The sequence below is a fragment of the Astyanax mexicanus genome, chromosome 1, assembly GCF_023375975.1.
Source record: "Astyanax mexicanus isolate ESR-SI-001 chromosome 1, AstMex3_surface, whole genome shotgun sequence".
NCBI lineage: Eukaryota > Metazoa > Chordata > Actinopteri > Characiformes > Acestrorhamphidae > Astyanax > Astyanax mexicanus.
Genome location: NC_064408.1, coordinates 24,551,314 through 24,570,022, shown reverse-complemented (window position 1 = coordinate 24,570,022; position 18,709 = coordinate 24,551,314). Strand labels below are relative to the sequence as shown.

Genomic DNA, 18,709 nt, shown 5'->3' with positions numbered 1-18,709 from the left:
TTTCAGAAGAACCAATTGATGAGCAACTTAATACTGTTTGGATGTGTGTTGTACATCTGATATTAGAAAAAGTGGGACAGATTCATATAGACATGTTTTGCTGTTTTGCATGAAATGTAACAGCTTCTCCTTAATTTGCATGTGCCTTTTCATAACACAATACCACCCTGCCAAAAATGAGACAGGAAAGAGTCTGCTAGTAAAATATCTGGCACTAAACTTGTTTAGCAAGACATGCAAGTTACACTGAGGTAATAAACTAATATTAAACTAGAACATTTTTACGTTTATGCTGTTTTAAAAAGGATTTTTTAAAGATGACTTTAAAAGTCTCAAAGCTACTAAAGATACAAACATATATATAGTTTAAGGAGTGAGAGTTTTTTATTAACATTCTTAGATTCTATGTTTCCTTAGTTTTTTTTCTTGTTTGTTTTCAACCTTATTTACACCTGGGCATTTCACGTAAACAGTATCTGGATTAAATCCTGATAAGCATTTACACTTGGTAGTCAAATTCATTTCCAATAAGTCAGAGAGTGAAATCTAATAGCTGTGTGGGATGGAACATGCAAATGTAAATTATTACAGAATTTGTGTCTATTTTCAGTGTGTCTTGGGTGTGTTTATACTTAAATGATGTGGCTGGGCCTTATCCAGATATACTGTACTCAGATAGTCAAGGCATATGAAGTGACCAGGGTAAACATGGTCATAGTGAAATTGTATTTACACATGGAAATTATCAGTGTAGAGCAAATAAATATTACTTTTTCTTAAAAAAAAAAACCCTCTGTAGCACCTTTTTAAGGGTGTAACACAGTTCTGCATAATATATTCTTCAGCAGCTGCAGCAAAGTCAAGGTGAAGTGAACGTGAGGGACAAGGAGAGACTGCTTTCTGTCCTCTTTCAGGTTTGATTTATAATCCATTCCTGGCTGAGAGTACTTTATACGTTGATGTTTGTTGCAGCCATTGACTTTGGAATCTTGCCCTGCTGTATTGCTTGTGTGTGAGTGTGTGTGTATGCGTACCCTTTCCTTTTTTCTTGTAGGTGTATCATTACTGCTGTCATACAGAAAAAAAGGTGTAATGACAAAAATTTATGACCAAATTCTTTGGCAATTATTTTTTCGTAGTTGATTACTTGGTGACGTCATCACTTGTGTTTCTTATGCTAACTCAGAAATGTCTCAGAACATATTAGTCATTAAAATTTAACCATAGACGTTATGAGTTTTGCTTCAATGCACCCTAATCATTTCATAGAGATTTGCCATGTTGCATTGTATGATGGGCTGTGTTGCATTGAACATAGACTTGTTGTACGGCAAAAAAATAAACTTTTTAAATATGGCACAAGTGCATGCACCATGCTGAGTTTAGCCAATCAAGGAAAAGAATGCTGGTACGTCACACAAATGAGCATCGTACACAGAACAGATGTCTTTTAACCATGGAAGAGAGGCTAAAAATGTTCAGATCTAAAACAGCGGCAGTAAAAACATAAAGACTGAGTAGCTGTGTGTGACATGAACAAAGCATGTGGCACTGTGTCAAAATAAAAGTCACAAACACAGACTCAACAATAAAGCAAAATACTTTTACGCTAAAAGCTTAAATTGCTGTTTGAAGTTGTGTGCCACTTTTTCCACATTGTTGCACTGAATAAGCTATTTATCTTAATTGTATTATTTTTTAGTTGCTAGTTTAACTGAGGCTAAATGTAAAAGCTGCTATAATAGTAATTAATAAGTAAATGAATCCTAATCTGAATAATCAGTGATTTTTCAAATATCAGAGTATTCAGACTAATGTGTATAAATGTGTGTGTGTGTGTGCACCTGTTAAGTTTTAGCTTGTGGCTATGTTACTGCTGTCATATAGAGGTAATATTTCAACTGCAGACTGTGGTGCGAAGGATTGTGTGTACCTATTTCATTTTGCTTGTGGGCATGTTATTGCTGTCATATAGAGCTAATGTTTCGACAGCGTACTGTGGTGTGCAGTGTGTAGAATTGTGTGTGTGTGTGTGTGTGTGCGCATTTGTATTATTGTTTGGCTGTAACTTGAAACTTGATGTTGACACCAAGGTGTTGGGTCTTAAATTTCATGCCCACAAGCTTTAACACTCAAAAGCTTGGGTTTCAACCAACCAACACACACACACTCACACACACACTGCTGAGCTAATACTCTTTGAGCTTGAAAGGTGTGAGTTATATCCTGTAAGCTCTTACTACACAGAGACACTCCTTCTTACTGTCTGATTTAAACTTAAGGGAGCTGAAATAGTGGTGAATACCCAGTGTTTATATTGTGGCAATACCCATGATGCTCTTTGTCAGAGTTTAAATATTGAAGAGCAGCATTGCAGCACTCTCTGTGATGTCATGAGTTAGGGACTTGAATATCACACACGGCGCTCTCATATTACCCACCTGAGTGTCGGTGTGTGTTTGTGTGTTTTGTTTGTGTGGCTGAAATGACTAATTTCCCAGAGGCCCTCGTCTGGGATCTAATGCTGTAATGTAGCTCTAATAAAGATGCAGAGTAATAAACTGACGGCAGTTTACCCCCCACCATCTCACTGCATCCAGCAGACCCCTCATATTCTCAAACTCACTCCAGAGTCTTTTTCTTCTCTTTTCATCCACATTCTTTCTGTCCTATCTGCCTCTCTGTCTCCTACTCTCACTCTCTTCCTCTTGGCTGTCTGCCAATCTCTTCACCTTTTTTGCATCCCCACTACCATTTTTCCTTTTTTACTACTGTATTTTTCTCCCTTACTCCTTTCTTTCTGTTTCTATTTTATCTTTTTTCTTTCCCTCCTGTCTAACTCTTTCCCTCACTCCCACTTTTCTCTTTCCCTATTTTCTGTCTTTCTCTTGGTCGTTGCCTCACTCTAGTCTTTCTGTTTATTTTTGTCTTCTCTTTCCCTTATTTCCATCTTTCTCTTTTCGTCACCTCTGTCTTTTTCATTGCCTCATTTTGTCTTTCTCTTTTCTTTATTGTCGTCTTTCTAATAATTGCCTCACTCCTGAGGTATACTTCTATCTCACTTTTTCCTTTACTCCCATCTGTCTTGCTTTTCCATTTCTACAATTTTTTTACTCCTGTCTTACACTCATCTCTCTAAGCCTCTTTATTTCTCTTTGGTCTCACCTCTCTGCTTCCCCCCTCTTTCTCTCTTCTGTCCCTTTGTTTCCTTCTCTCTCTTTTCCTGACCATATTTGCTGTCTTTGTTTTCTCACTCTTTACCTTCTGTTTTTCTCTGTCCATTTTTCTTCACCTTTTTTGTATTTCCCTTACAATCTAGTCTATTAGTATTTTCTTTCTCTCTCTCTCTCTCTCTCTCTCTCTCTCTCTCTCTCTCTCTCTCTCCACTTTTAGTGTTATGACTTCTTGGTGTAACTGTGAATGTGTGTGTTTTTGTATAAGGGAGAGAGCGAGGTAGGAACAAAAGGAAGGAAACATAATTGTGTGGTCCGACTTTGACCTCATTTTAACGCTCCTGTGCTAGACAGAGGATTATGGATAAACCTAAAGCAGGAGGAAGAAAGAGTGATGGTTACGAGATCATACAGGCCAAGAGCATTGGCGAGAAAAATACACCCATGCAAATGTACACACACACACACACACTGGAGGCAGAAGCGTATGGTTATTAGTGGTTAGTGTTTGCAGCACAGAAAGGTGAATTCATTGTAAGTAATGTCCTTGGACACACGAGACAAACAAGTGCACCCTAATAATTTTACATCAACACTGAGACACACAAACACACATTCTTCTCTCACTATCATTATGGGGGATTTCCGCTGATCTACTGTTGGTAAAGCTAGTGTTGCAACACCTACGCCTAAAGCTAATCTCGACTTTTGGCTACTTAAGGTGTTGGTATCTTCGCCTTTTCCATGTCAGATCAACAGACTAAAGTGTTATCCATTAATTTCTATCATTGTGAGCATGTGAACTGTATTTATATTTTGCTACTGCCCTAGACAAAAGTGACCAGTGAACAGAGAGAATGTTCTCATATGGTTTGTTGTGACACATTTTGGTGTGAAAAAGAAAGCAAACCAAGAGAAAAACGTTCAGGTTTACTCTAACTCAGCTAACTCATTAGACCAGAAAAAAGATTTAGATTTAGATTTAAACACCCTAAATAAATGCTAAAACAACAAAAAGTGACAATAATATCATATTTTGCGAGTGCTGAATTTGGTTTAAGGTTCTTATATTTAGATACTTTTCTGCTCATTTAGTGTTTCTAAAAGAGTAAGACTCTTCTGTACCAGATTTTTGCACTGCTGTACTGTAAGAATTGGATTTAATTCAGTTACAAGATCATTTATGAGGTCAGGATGTTGGTTCATCACCACCTCACTCCAAACTCATTCCAAAATTTATGGATGCAACACCAACATTCCAGAACATTCCATTTTCACTTTTACACAGCTCAGTGCTGGGGGCTTTATACCTCACTGGCCCACACCTGAAATTATGCATGGAGCCAGTAGGTTCATGTTTATCCTGATCTATTGGCAATACTTCACTACAAGGACATGCAGTTTGTTTAAAATGGTACTTTTTTACCATTGATGAGTGATTTGTAACTTTGTCTACTCTGCTGTGTTGCTGTTCTAATGGCTTCTCACTAGGGCTGCACGATTTGGGCAAAATATCTAATTGCGATTTTTCCACAGAATATTGCGATTGCGATTTAAATTGCGATTATTTTTAATCCATCAAAAACCTAAACCTGTATTAGTGGTTACCATACCTATCAAATAAATTTATAAACTTCTTCCACATAAAATATTCACAGGTATCTCAGATTAAATGCAGTTTTCAGTTTTATTTTTAAATTGCAAGTAACAACAAAATAAATAACAAGGTTTAACTGCAACATCAGTAACTGTAAAGTCTGAGTTTTGAGATGCATTTTTACAATATAAATTAACTTAAAAGTAAATCAGTTTTTTTGCACATTAAATGCAAAAGTAGCATCATTAATGCTTGCATGCACAAAAGGTATAACTGCAACATCAGTAACTGACTGGTCCGCTGTGGACAGTAATGCCTTAGCAGAAAAGCTAAAAAAAAAGCAAAATATCGGTTTTATCCTAAACTCTTTGAGTTTTGAGATGCATTTTTACAAATAAATGAACTTAAAAGTAAATCAGTTTTTAGCTGTTAGCTTCATACTGGTAGCTACCAGTGTTGGGCACGTTACTTTGAAAAAGTAATTAGTTATAGTTATTCATTACTTCTCCAAAAAAGTAACTGAGTTACTAACAGAGTTACTCCACTATAAAAGTAATTAGTTACCAGTAAAAGTAACTAATCGCGTTACTTTTTAATATTCGCCCATCAAAAAAGGAAATCAATTATACATTTACTATTAGAAAAATAACAAACGAAAATAAACCCAAAATGTTGACAAAAATATAATCTAACGAATTTAAAAAAAATAAAACGAAATTCTCCACACAACCAAAGAAAATTACTAAAACTTGTAATACTGAAAAAAACGGAAAAAACGGAAAAACGCGTCTGGGGATGAAATTAAACATACCAAGCCACCCTCAAAGGAAATATGTATATATAAACAAAAAAAATAATGGACAAAAACAACAATCTAATGACCGTTAAAATGTATAACAACAGCCTTGCCAAAAGAGAATAGAGCTTAGATCAGGCCCAAAACGTGCACGTTTTGCAAGAGAGAAAGAAAGAGAGAGAGAGATTTCTGGTGTGAGTTACTACTCACGCTGTATCTGCTGTTTCTCTTTCATCTGCCTGGCGCTCATATTGTAATCCCATAGATAGTTCTGCAGTTTCTCAGTGTTTTCTGTCGTATTTTGCGGCTAGCGCGAGCGCTTTACACAAGAACTAACGCCACGGACCAGGTGCCACGCGCTCGGCACAACACCGCCCGCTGTACAACTCCGCTGTACAACAGCGCTTTTAAATTAATTTAACACGAAAATGAGGGTATTCTATCAGTAATTTCAGTTAGTTGTAGTTAGTTTTATAAACACAAAATACAGTTCGAGATAGTTATGTTATTTTCTTTTAATTGCCGTTTTTATCAGATTCAGTTAACACAAATGTTTTTCACTTTCAGTTTTCGCTATTTCGTTCGCTTTAGTGAACAATAACAATTGGTTACTTAGCAACATTATGATTAGCACACCAAAGCTTTATATAAAATAAAAATAGGAGCCCGATTTCGGGTCGGTCCTCGGGTCAGGTCAGGTTCGGGCAGAAAATCTAAGCTCTAAAAGAGAAAGCAGCAGCACCACAAACATCGGAGCAGCTAAAAAGAGCTTAACGTCCTTAATTCGGAACTTGGCTTGTCCACGGCAATCACTGAATTGATTAGAGCAGCAAATCGTCACAATTGTGCCTCACTTCACCACGCCAAACCACAGGCACAGCGGCCAGAAGCTGTTTTAACGCCGTTACTCCCAACACTGGTACAAACTGATATTTATTTATACTGTTTATATATTACTTTTATATTTTATTTAATAATCCCCAAATACTAATAAAATTACAATATAACGAATTCCAAAAGATATAAACGAAAAACGGCACGCAATAGCAGAAATAAAATAAAGAAATATTATTTCTGCCCCAAAAAGACGCGTCGTCACCCCGGCGATGTGTGCGGCGCAAACCGATTAACCCACGCGCGGAGCTTTAAACAGGCAGAGCTGCAGCTGCTGACACGCGTGCAGCACTGTGTGATTATAACAGTGTAACTTGTGGTACATCATAAAGATCATAGTGTGATTTGTTGTATTAAAACAGATCTACCTCACAGACCATTTTCTGGAGCACCATCTGACAGAGCGCAAAGGAAAGCGGAGGGAATTCTCTGCTGACCCGGCGCGAGTTCGGGCATCAAGTCAGGTTCGGGTTCGCAGACAATCTGAACTCTACAACGCATTTAAACAATTGCACAGTGTCCGCCTGGCTTTAAATTATTTTATCCAAGTCTTCCACTCATGTCCAAGCGCCACTTTAAATTTAATTCACCCTGATGTAGCTGCAATGGAGAGAGCGGCAGTGCATGCTGGCTTCGTTGCGTTGAACGCAGCCCCGCCCTCCAGTGAAAAAAATATTCAAATGAATCCAGCCCCTGCTGCATCAGGCCAATCGGAGAAGAGCAGGCGGTGTGCTCACACACACACACAAGCCTCTCAGACACAGAACAGGCGCTTTTAACCACATAAGTTGGAAACACTTGCAGGCTATTGGCTAATTCAAATCGCAGCTCCTGCGATTGAAAAATCGCGTCCATTCAAATCGCGATTTCGATTAAAAAACGATTAATCGTTCAGCCCTACTTCTCACTGTTTAGGCTGAAATATGCACTCTGGAGAGGGGTATCAAGTTAATGTTGTTGAAAGTCTCTATTCTCTATGAAGTGATCACTTGCCAGATTTTAAACAAAAATATGCATTTGCGTTCGACCAATGTACCCAGCTGGCCACCAATGTCAATAGACGGTTATTTCAGGTGGTCAGTTGGTCAGTGGTCATGACGTCAGATGAAAAAAACAACACGAAAACGTCTAAAACTGTTGCGAGCCTGCAGGGGTGACACACAGCCATCATTTATCTCTTATCTTGACCATTCCAATATGGTAAACATGTAGGTACATCCAGCCTGAAAACTCTCCTTATGCAAACACACATCTCCCTATGTAGTTCCTGAAGATTTCAAGGAGTTTAAAAAATAGATTGAAATTTAATTAATGAACTGTGTTTGCACTGTGTTGTTAAAATATCTGTTCTTTGTTGAACAGATGGCATAAACACCCTTAAACACAGTTACTAAACATCAGCGTGTGTAACATGTACACATGGGAACAATTCCTTTTGACTCCCAGTGAACAGTTGTTTACACGTCTGCATACTGTTAAGCTGTTGATGTATTATAAATTAAAAGTGGACTCCTCGCTCCAAGTGAAATTAGTGTTTTATCTGATGTGTTGTCATATGTGGCTACATAATTAAGTGCAAGCTTCAGAACTGTGTTTGTTTATTACTGAAACCAATACATTTGTATTACTATCTTTGTGAGGTATTTTTATATTACAGAAATCAAATAAAAGCAACCAACCCTTACCTTAATGTAAGCTGCCAAAAGCAAAGATTTTAACCTTTTAAGTAAAAGCCACAAATCCCACTGTTTAGTTTGAAATATATATTTTTTGTTTTAGGGCCTAACCATTACCCCCACAATGTCAGAACATCATTGCTTTTCATCATTTTGGAGACGTTTGGCTCTGCAAAGAGCTAAAAGCAATCTCACTGCCACACAATTTCATCCCATATGAAACAACTGCAATGGAGTGTCGCTTTTCCCCGGTGGCAAATTACCACCATCCTTATGGCTAATTGAGTCTCCTGTCACGTAAAGGCTCGTGGTTGAGGGTAGCTACTGCGTCTCAGTACAGGAGCTCTCACACACAGACACACACAGACAGTATTAAGGCTGTGGGGGCGGCAGTTTTACCATTCAGTTTCACATTTAAGGCACACAGTGGACTCGGGTATTACCAGCATTGTGTTTTGTTTTGGTCCTGCAGTTTACTCTGGTCAAGTGTGGCAGTAAGGAGCAACAGCCACACCCCTCTGTGTGTGTGTGTGTGTCATGAATTTAGTCTGATAGGTTAAGTACACTGCATCACATGTGTTTTTAACGCTGGTGTACTGGTCAGTTAGCATCAAATCAGCAACAAACCAGCATAAACCAACACATTTTTTTTTTATACTTGTATACTTGTCAGTTAGCATGTGTGTTGAACCACACATGCTTAGAGTTCTAATAAACTATAAATGTAAAGGATTTATATTTTTTCCTATGGCAAAACTAATGAAAACCTGTGAGAAAAGTGTTGGCCAAATGTTTCATTTTGTTTGGTTTAGAAAGAAACAAAGAAATAGAGCAACAAAAAGAGAGAGCAAGAGACAGAGAGAGGGAGCAACAGAAAAAGAGAAAGCAACAGAGAGAGAGAGAGAGAGAGAGAGAGAGAGAGAGAGCAAGAGACAGAATGAGTAAGAGAGAGAGAGAGAGAGCGAGAGAGAGGGAGCAACAGAAAAAGAGCAACAGAGAGAGAGCATGAGACAGAGAGAGGGAGCAGGGAAAATACAGAGATACAGGGAAAGCAGTGGATAAAAGGAGAGCAACAGAGAGAGAGAGAGAGAGAGAGAGAGAGTTAGCAAGAGATAGAGCAACACAGAGAGAAATACACCAACACAAAGAAAGAAAGAGAGAGAGAGAGCAGTTATCTCTGCCGCTACCTGGGTGACTTCAGCGTCTGAGGGAAATCCGCGGGAAAACCAACCAGCGCGCTCGCGACGCATTCCACTGGCGTTGCTCACGAGCTCCGACCGTTAGGCTCTAGCTAACACACACACACACACACAGACCACCAAGTCCTACTGGACAGCAGGTTCTCGATAGAGCAGTGAGAGAAGTGCGGGGAGATGGTGTCCGGCGGTCGTCAGTGACTCTGAGGAGGGAAAGACAGGGGGACAGAGAGCAGACCTGCCGGGAGAGACCCTCACGACGAGGCTCTGGGGGGCCATGAGTGGGGCAGACACTGCGGCGAGCAAACTGCTGAGCTTCAACCAGCGGTGAGTGAAGGTCCACCTCGCTGTTTCTCCTCAGCTTCGTCTTCAGCGCGGCTGCTTCATATTACAATGTCCAATTACCCGTTCCACCTTAAATAGTGCAGCAGCTGCGTTCTGGCGCCTCAGCCTCAAGTAGTTTTCTGCTGCTCCATTTAAGGTGGAACGGGTAATTCGAATAAATAAACAACTTGAGCGGTTTGAGGGGCGTTTCGTGGGCTCCCCCTGAACTAACACTCTTCTGTGTGTCAGTCTGTCTCTGTGCTCTGTCACTGCAGCAAATCCACTCAGGGACATTTTAGTGAGCAACAAGCTGCAGGAGACTCTGCTGGCTCATAAACCAAAAAACATACCACATAGCTAGGCTTTAATATAGGGCTGCATCTAATGTTTATTATTATTCGTCTTAATTATTCATTTATTAGTTATTCTGAAGGCTTTTTGTGTATGTTTGCGCTATACAGTAATTTTACCTTAATAGCTAATAAAAATGAATTAATAATTCTCTTTAATATCCAGGTTAGCTAGTATGTACTAAAATAATATGCAGCAATATCTATAGCTATTTTGCAACAAACCTAATACCTTAGAGTTAACAGGTAACCTCTGTTTTATGGCAACGCAACACATTTACTAGTTTTTTTCACTTAAATCCTACCTTTAAAACCTAAATTGGTTCTAATTTGGAACTATTACATCTCGTTGGTTATATATAGTAAAGATAAACACTGAAAACCTGACAATTAAATGATTTTACAAGCTGTTTCTCTTATTTCTACTCAGTCATGGAAGTTAACAGAGAATCATAAAATGGCCAAATAATAAGGCATGATGTAATGTTACATTACCTTAACAGCAGCAGTGCAGAAATGACTTTAAAACTGAATGATGAATACACAACTCTTACACTGCTAGCACTGCAAAATGTAGATGGCTGCTATGCACAAACACTTGCCCACATCTATCTATCTGTCTATCTATCTATCTGTCTGTCTGTCTGTCTGTCCGTCCGTCCGTCCGTCCGTCCGTCCATCTGTCCGTCTGTCATCTACAACAAAGCTTACGTATGGCAGTGGAGGCTTTAGTGGTTAGAGTACTGGGCCATCGTTGACAAGGTTGTGGGTTCGATACCTGGGTTTGGCGGGCTGTCTATAAAGCTTTAAGTTGTTGGTATTCTGTTCAAAGGCTCCCATATTTTAGAGTGTTTAGTTGCACGTTCCTTTCTGAAGTAGGGCTACATCCCAAACATCTCACTTCCATACTTACTATATTAATGAATGTGGTTGTACTATGGGTTCACTATTTTTGACAGCCTTTTTAGTGTGATAGTGTGCAGTCCAAATTTTTTTAAGTAGGTATGTCCATCGTTACAACACAGATGCAAATCAATATATTTTTGAAATTGATAACATTGATTTAATAGAGAAGTTGCTCCAGCCCTGCTTCAGAAACAGTACTTTTATCTGTAAAAGTATTATTTAATGTCTTGCATTAAAACAAGACTAAATCATCATTATCAGGCTTCCTAATACACACTAAGATACGCGTTTTGCAGTCTCATACAAATTTTTGTATTTTTTAAAAGGATTAGCATTCAGAAATACAGGAAAGCTCCAGCCGTTGTGAATGGAGAGCTTGCTTTCACAAGAACACACGGAAAATGCGTGAATTATTCATGTATAATGGCCGGTTCACGGTAGGATGGACTTGCATGCACCACTTTACCACATAGAGCGCACACGTTGAGTAGAGCACACACACATCTACACACACAAACACACACACACTCACATTTATGCCACAAAGAGGAACATTCAAAAAATTTAATCTGCAAGTATCTACACAAGCTCGAGGGTTCAGCCCTTGTGGTCAACACCACTTTTCGTTTGAGTGTAGATAGAGACAGGGTGGTGGCACATTAGGTTTTAGTGTGCTTTCAGCCTTTTTGCCTGGCTGTGAAGATGTGTCCAAGCGCTCTGATACCTGACTGTGTGTGTATGCATGTGTGTGTGATTGGTGGGAGGGTGTTGCAACCTGGCGCAGGTGCAAAGCAAGGTTCCTGTGATGTATTCCTCTATCAGTTTGGATTCTTTCCCATGGCTTAAGTAGAGCAGCCAAAGATCTGAGTGTTCACGAAGAACTAAGATAATATCAAGTCCTTCACTGTGGCCTGTTACAGTTTCAAAGGTGTTAGAAGTTTGCTGCTGCAGTAGCACAAGTCTTTCTCTCATAGTCTCTAATCCATTGTCGCCTTAAATTAGACTGCAATTGTGGTTATAGTGGTTTTATTTGTGATGGATGCCACAGTTATTAACAGATAAGTAGTTTATAAAACTGAAAAGTAAACAAATCATTTTATAATCAGGTACAGGTTTTGCTAAACTATCAAAATCTGAATTAAGCTTCATTGACTGCCATCAAATTTCCACAAGAAATATAGTATTAAAAAGGGATTCTGCTTATCAAAGAAGGCATAGTTACAGATTATTATAGTTAAGATTATAGTTAATTAGATTATTGACAGCCTTGGATATAGGCCTGGACAATATTTCGATATCGGTATTTATCGCGATAAGAAATGTTTCAATAACGGTGATATCATTTTTGTGATTTATCGATATGTATTATTTACAGACAGGCGTTTTTTAGCGGCGTCAGTTCACTGGAGCCCTGAACATAGCCGGGCTACGTCAGTGCGTGATGACGCAATCATACAGGCACGTAGCCAGCTAGGCTAGGCTAGGCTAAACCTGGGTCGCCTCCTCTCCGCACCGCACCTAAAATCTCCCGCGGTGAAGCGAAACCGACCCTAACCGAGCGGATCTCCGCTCCGCACCTAAAACCCGCCCGCCTTGAAGCGAAGCCGACCCTAACCGAGCGGATCTCCGCTCCGCTCCGCACCTAAAATCCGCCCGCGATGAAACGAAACCGACCCTAACCGAACGGATCTCCGCTCCGCTCCGCACCCAAAACCCGCCCGTGATGAAACGAAACAGACCCTAACCGAACGGATCTCGGCTGCACTCCGCTCCTCTCCGCTCCGCACCTAAAACCTCCCGCGATGAAACGAAACCGACCCTAACCCGCTCGTTTTCATCGCAGGACATTTTAAATGAAGAATGAGCGGATAGTTGAGGGAGGCAGGTCTAATTCAGTGGTTCGACTTTCAAAGGTTTGATAAACTTCAGACTTCAGCTTGCTCCAAATTGTTCTGGAGAGTGGAGCCGACCAGCAACAGTAATACATCCGTTCCTCCACCTCAAGCAGATTCACTACACACAATATCTTCCTTATTCTGGCTAAAACACTTGTAGTTTATGTTGTATCTAAGTTATTTATAGTTTATATAGGTTTGTTTATTTGACAGGGATATCATGTTCCCTTTATACATATGAAGGCTTTTTCTATTCCCTATTCTGGTTGAAGCACTTTTGTTTTGATCTGTTAAATATGTTTACAAAAGAATAAGAAGCTCTGCCTCTGTTGTAATGTAAAGTTATTTATATTGGTAATATGTATATAGGTTATAGGTTTATGTTTGACAGGGATGACATGTTTTTATTTTGCTACATGCAAATAAAAGTGAGCATTGATTTATTCTGATAATTTTTTATTTATAAAGTATTATACAGTTTTTTTGTGAGAGGAGGCTTTAAAGACTTCAATTTAAGATTTCAGACAGTAGTGTACAGATTTCCATTGCAGGGATTCTTAGCAGTTTTTCTGAGGCCTTCAAAGTATTTTATATAGTTTTATATAGTTTATATCGATATCGAAATTATATCGTATCGACCGAAATTAAGGAATATATCGACTACACGTCCTACTTAAGTCTTACACATACCTCAGTCCTTGCTGAGTATTGATGGATTATCCACATACAACGTGTTTCTCTTTGCCAATGTTTACTTTCTTGTTGCCGTTTTTGTATTTACCGACCTGTGTATGACCTCTGGACTGATATTTGTGTACGGTACATTTCCCTCTCTTGCGGTTGTTTACTGGTTTTGACCTGGCCTGTTTTGACTACTCTCCTGCCCAGTACCTCATTTAATAAAGTATATTTGTATTTGCATCTGAGCTTGTCTGAAAACTGTCCATCCATGACAGATACAGTAAGAGTCCAAATCTAGGTTAGACACTTAGGGCCCTATTTTAGCGATCTAAAAGTGCACTGCTTAAAATAGGTAACATCATTGTGTCTTTGCTATCATAACAACGTGAAAAGTATTCCTTGTGCAACTCAATATGAGCAAAAGGCATGTACCAATTCTCTTAATTAATCGTGGGTATATTTTGTTTGTAACATGAAGTAAACCAATTAGTGTGTTATATGCCATTTCCTTTAAGAGCCAGGTGTGCTGTGACTTTGGGGTATTGGTATTTTAACGGCACAACGCTTCTGCGCTTCTCAGCCGAGGAAACTATACTGAGCGTACAAACTGTGAAGGTGCGTGAGCAGCTCATTTATGGGAACAGCAGTGTTATTTTGTATTCTCTATATTGTTGATGTAAATGTTGGGTCTGTGCACTGCTGCGTGCCTGTGTGTGCGTGATAAGTGAAGGGTGCACAGGCATTAGTCGTGCGCAACAAAATAGCAATGAACATCTAATTCTTGACTGTTGCCAGGGTTCAACATCAGTAAGTGGCACACCTGTGTTTTCTGCTGTCAAGATAGCATCAGCAGAAATGTACACACCTCACATACAGGGATTGAAGAAAAACCCTACAAAGTGATATAAAGCAATTATGTATGCTTACATTGATGCTATATTGCATCTTATTGGGCTCACAGGTAAGAAGAAAGACAAAAACTAGAAAAAAAGCACAGAACTGATTTTGACTTTTTCAAGCTTGTTTAAGTTCTGGTTTTTAACCTCTTAAGAAGAATGAAAAAAGGCACCTGGATAGACATTTGTATTCGCTGTTAGATTTTTTCTTTTTGTTCAGAGGTCTGCAGCATCTGTATATTCTGTATGTAAATTTGCTTTGGTGCAGTGAAACAGATTTGCTTTATATCACTTCCCTATTTAGGCTACCGTTTCAGCAGCCTGTATAACAAATGAAAATGAAGCCCTCGTCTAGAGCACACGCAATTGTGATTTTGTACCTCAGGATGCTGCATTAATTCTGTATGATTTGGCTTAGAACGAGGACTGATCTTGGCTCAATAGAGCAGTATATATGTGCATGGACAAAGTTGCAGAAATAATGCTGGACCACATCCTGCTGTGAGAGTCCAGCTCGCTTTAGCTGAAGCATATTTTAGGTTGTCATTAGTGTTGGAGAGATCTGACGAAGGACTGCATAAATTGTTATGCAAAATAACATTGTGGCAAAAATTGCAGTTTTATGAAACCAATGTTCACTTTCAAGACATTTTATGTGTCTGTTTAGTTTCAGTTAAGGTATTTTGGAACACAGAAAAACATGTCTGAAGAAGAATGTAAATTGAGTATTGACGTGTTGCACCTTTTGTGTGAGTGCCTGCAGAGAAAATAAGTGGTCTGAGAAACGTCATCTTCTGAATGCCATATTGACATGAGCAGAAGCAAAGCCACGTTGACAGATATTCTGGTCGATGACCCTAATTGGTGCCACAAGATGACCTTTGTCCAGGCTGTTGAGCTACCCCCACCCTGTTTCCTTAGCAACCAGCCCTTGGGTTGGGAGACAAAGCATCCTGGGATACAGCGTCAAAAGAGCTTGGTCAAGTAGAGGAATACACATGATCAAGCATATTATTATGACCACCTGCTTCTTTCTTCACTCATAATCCATTTTCAACTCCACCTGAAGATGCTGGAGCACTTTGTAGTTCTATAATTACAGACTGTAGTCCTTCTGTTTCTCTTTATAAGTTATCATTCTTTCACCTTTCATTATCTGTTGCTGCACGGTTTGTGTTGGTCATCTTCTAGTCCTTCATCACTGGCCACAGGAAACTGTTGGTGGACTATTCTCAGTTTACCAGGTGTTTAAAAACTCCAGCAGCACTGTTGTGTCTTATCCAATCAAAGTAGTGCAACACACAATGACACATTTTTAATGTTCTGTTGTCAGTGCAGTGCTGAGAATGATCCACCAAATAATACCTGCTCTGTGTTGGTCCTGTGGAGTCCTGACCATTGACGAACAGGGTAAAGGGAGGGTAATAAAGTATGCTTAGGAACAGTAATGATTTAGGGACCAATTTTGGCAGTCTATAGGCAAGCGTGCACAGTGCAGCTTGATTTAGGGTTGGGTTTGTGTGCTGCTGCATGTCCTGTGAGAGGGGTGTTTGCACGTTGAGCATGCATGGTGTGCCTGTGTTCCCAAGATAGCAATGAACGTCTGACAGTTGACTGTTGTCAAGGTTCAAATTTGTCAGTGGCGCACCTGTGTATAGATAGCAAGATAGCAATATGTCAGAAATTTACCTAAACACACCTCACTTCCAGTTGATCATGCCTATTGGTGTAGATATATTCATAAGCTCTTTGGCTGTTTAAATAACATAGGCGCAAGGTGTGAAAATAGACTGTTGATCTGTGCTCCTATATGATTAGTAGAGCTTAAAAAATATGGATGATGGATATAGAAATAAAGAGGTCGTCATAATGTTATGCTTGATCACTTAATATTTTGGGTCATTAATGATGTACAAATTAAGAAAGGTAACAATTTGCGTACAGAAAACCTGGACTTTTTAACAGCCAGAGGATGAGGCCTTAAACAGTGGTTGCAAATACAGATGGTAGAGATGGGCTGAATGATAGACATGGGCTACTTTAATAAATAATGATTTATTAATGTTCCATTACTGACTTATTGATGTATTGATTGCACATAATTATCAGCATGCATACATGAGGCATTTACTAATGACTTATTTGATTGTATGATAGGGGAATGACTACCAGCCTTCCAATGATGTCAGAATAAGTCCTTTCCCAAATGTAAATTTCCAGAGTGTTCCCAAGTGTTCTTTGATCAGTTTCACAAAACACATAAACGTATGCCTAAGTCCAACAATGGCGACATGCTGAGTGGTACAAATTGCTAATAGACACAAATTAACAAAAATGTTGAATTTCCCTTTTGTTGATTCCAGAGGATTAAAATGAAATGTCTGGCAAGTCCTTGCTTTGCATTTTGTGCATGTAATTCCATTTTGTAAATTCCATAAATTAATAGGATGCTAAGAAAAGCTTATGTGTTCATCTCTTGCTATTGGTGCACACCAAAAGTGCAAATTGCTGTGAACAGGTCATGCTTGGGGCAATCACTAACAGGAGCTCATAAATTTTCTTACTTAGCGTCACATTTTTGATCTACTCTGTGGAAACCTTCGACCGCTGTTAAACTGGCAGCAGGCAGATTTATATTTGTCCATGCGTTTCGTAAAACTGCTTCTTGTGTTTCTGCCACTATTTGATATCTCATACCCAGTACGAAGCCTGATTAGAGTTGAAAAATACCCAGTTTTCTTGGCTTAAAAACAATTACGAATTGAGATGAGGCAGCAATGGGATTGCACTGTATACATTAGCTATAAGTTATTTATACATAAGAGTATTTTTTATTTTCTGTCTATGGCAGCAACATTGCTGATAAGGAAAATGCTTAGTAGTCATATGTGTCCCAGACAACCAGAAAAGGTTGTTTGGAACAATGATTTTCTTTAGAATTAAGTTCATTTATAATGGCTCTTTTTAATGTGTTTCAGGTCAAAAGCTACCACATTACTGTCAGCCAGGTCTAGGTCAGGCATGTTACTAAGGTCAGCTACCCAGCTACCCAACTCAACCCAGTTCCTAAAGTATTGAATATGGCAACAACATTTCAACTCCATACAAGAACTAGACAAAAGCTGAGTGTAAGCATTTACGTCTGGTCAGAAATGAGTGCAACTTAAAGTAGCCGAATGTGTTCATTAGAAGGGGTGTCCACAAACATTTGGAGCTATAGTGATTTTTGTTTTTCTTAAACTTTTTTTTCAAACCACATGTTGCAGCGTTTTGCTTTTGAGCTAGAATAACTACATTACTGCAATTTTAAAATAACTTTCAGTTACCTCAGAGCAAACATAGACAACCTGCCCTTTTCCTGAGGGGCTGTGTATCAGACTTAAATGTTGTGATGTCCTTAATATTGGCCCTGTTTCTTCATAGTTGCATGGCAGAAGCTAAGGAAATACATTCACCTATTAAGTCTCAGTCTCAAAATAAAGCTCAAAATAGCACATATAACCACTAGCACTAGACACAATCTTTTCTATTTTTTATTTTTTAAGAAAATAGATAATTACATTATTTGCAGCATAAAGCACTAATGGAAACATAATAATAACCCTTTCAGTAGAGCAGACCTTTCACATACTAACACTACCTTAGAACACTTAAGCCAGTCTGCCATAAAAAAAGCTTCCACAGATTCAAATGTCAGTCTACTTTTAGTATTTGCACAACTATGTTAACAGTGCTCTGAACCCCAAAACAAAACATAAACTCTCTTGAGATCGTGACTGATCTTAAGCAATGTTTTGATAATGATTTAGTTTAGTTTTTGTGGACTGTTATTAAGACAACAAATACAGTACCTAACTCCTTAAACTGCTAAAGATTGTACAGATACATAAATGTAAATGAAAGCAATGGTTTATTTATGAATCTAATTTACACAGTTTTTCTGTTACCCAGATGTATTTGATTAGTCAAGGCACATTTGATATTCAAATGTACAATTGCTAACAAACAGTACACCACGTCGACAACCTTTCAGAAGAACTGGATGTGGTTTGAGTGTGTTGAGAGAGGTGTTTGGGTGTTTCCTTGATAGCAACACTTATGTGGCCTGAACATAGGCCACACCTGGCATTACCAAAGTGTCCCACAGACCACGGGAATGATGGTCCAGACATGGGCCAGGTGCAGTTTTAAGGGCCAGATTTGAAAGCATTGTGATTTTTTATCCATTTGATTTACATCTGCTGGATAAAATACATACATATGTCCTTATAGAGAAAACAGATATTTAGCACAATATTGGTCTTATGAAAAAACTGTTTAGGGTG

At 38.9% G+C, this 18,709-nt stretch overlaps 1 protein-coding gene across 6 annotated transcripts in view; it reads left to right on the top strand.

The window, feature by feature from the left end:
* Positions 1–18,709, top strand: part of garnl3 (GTPase activating Rap/RanGAP domain like 3) — a 103,521-nt gene that overhangs the window by 22,616 nt on the left and 62,196 nt on the right. Inside the window, exon 1 of one of the 6 annotated variants that reach the window (XM_007258104.4) lies at positions 9,135–9,659. The exons of 4 other annotated variants lie outside the window; for them this stretch is intronic. In XM_007258104.4, the coding sequence (XP_007258166.3) occupies positions 9,610–9,659 (50 nt within the window). In that variant the 5' untranslated portion in view covers positions 9,135–9,609. Of the gene's footprint in view, positions 1–9,134; positions 9,660–17,435; positions 17,513–18,709 lie in introns of those variants that run through there. One more of the 6 variants, XM_049475174.1, reaches the window with a different exon arrangement.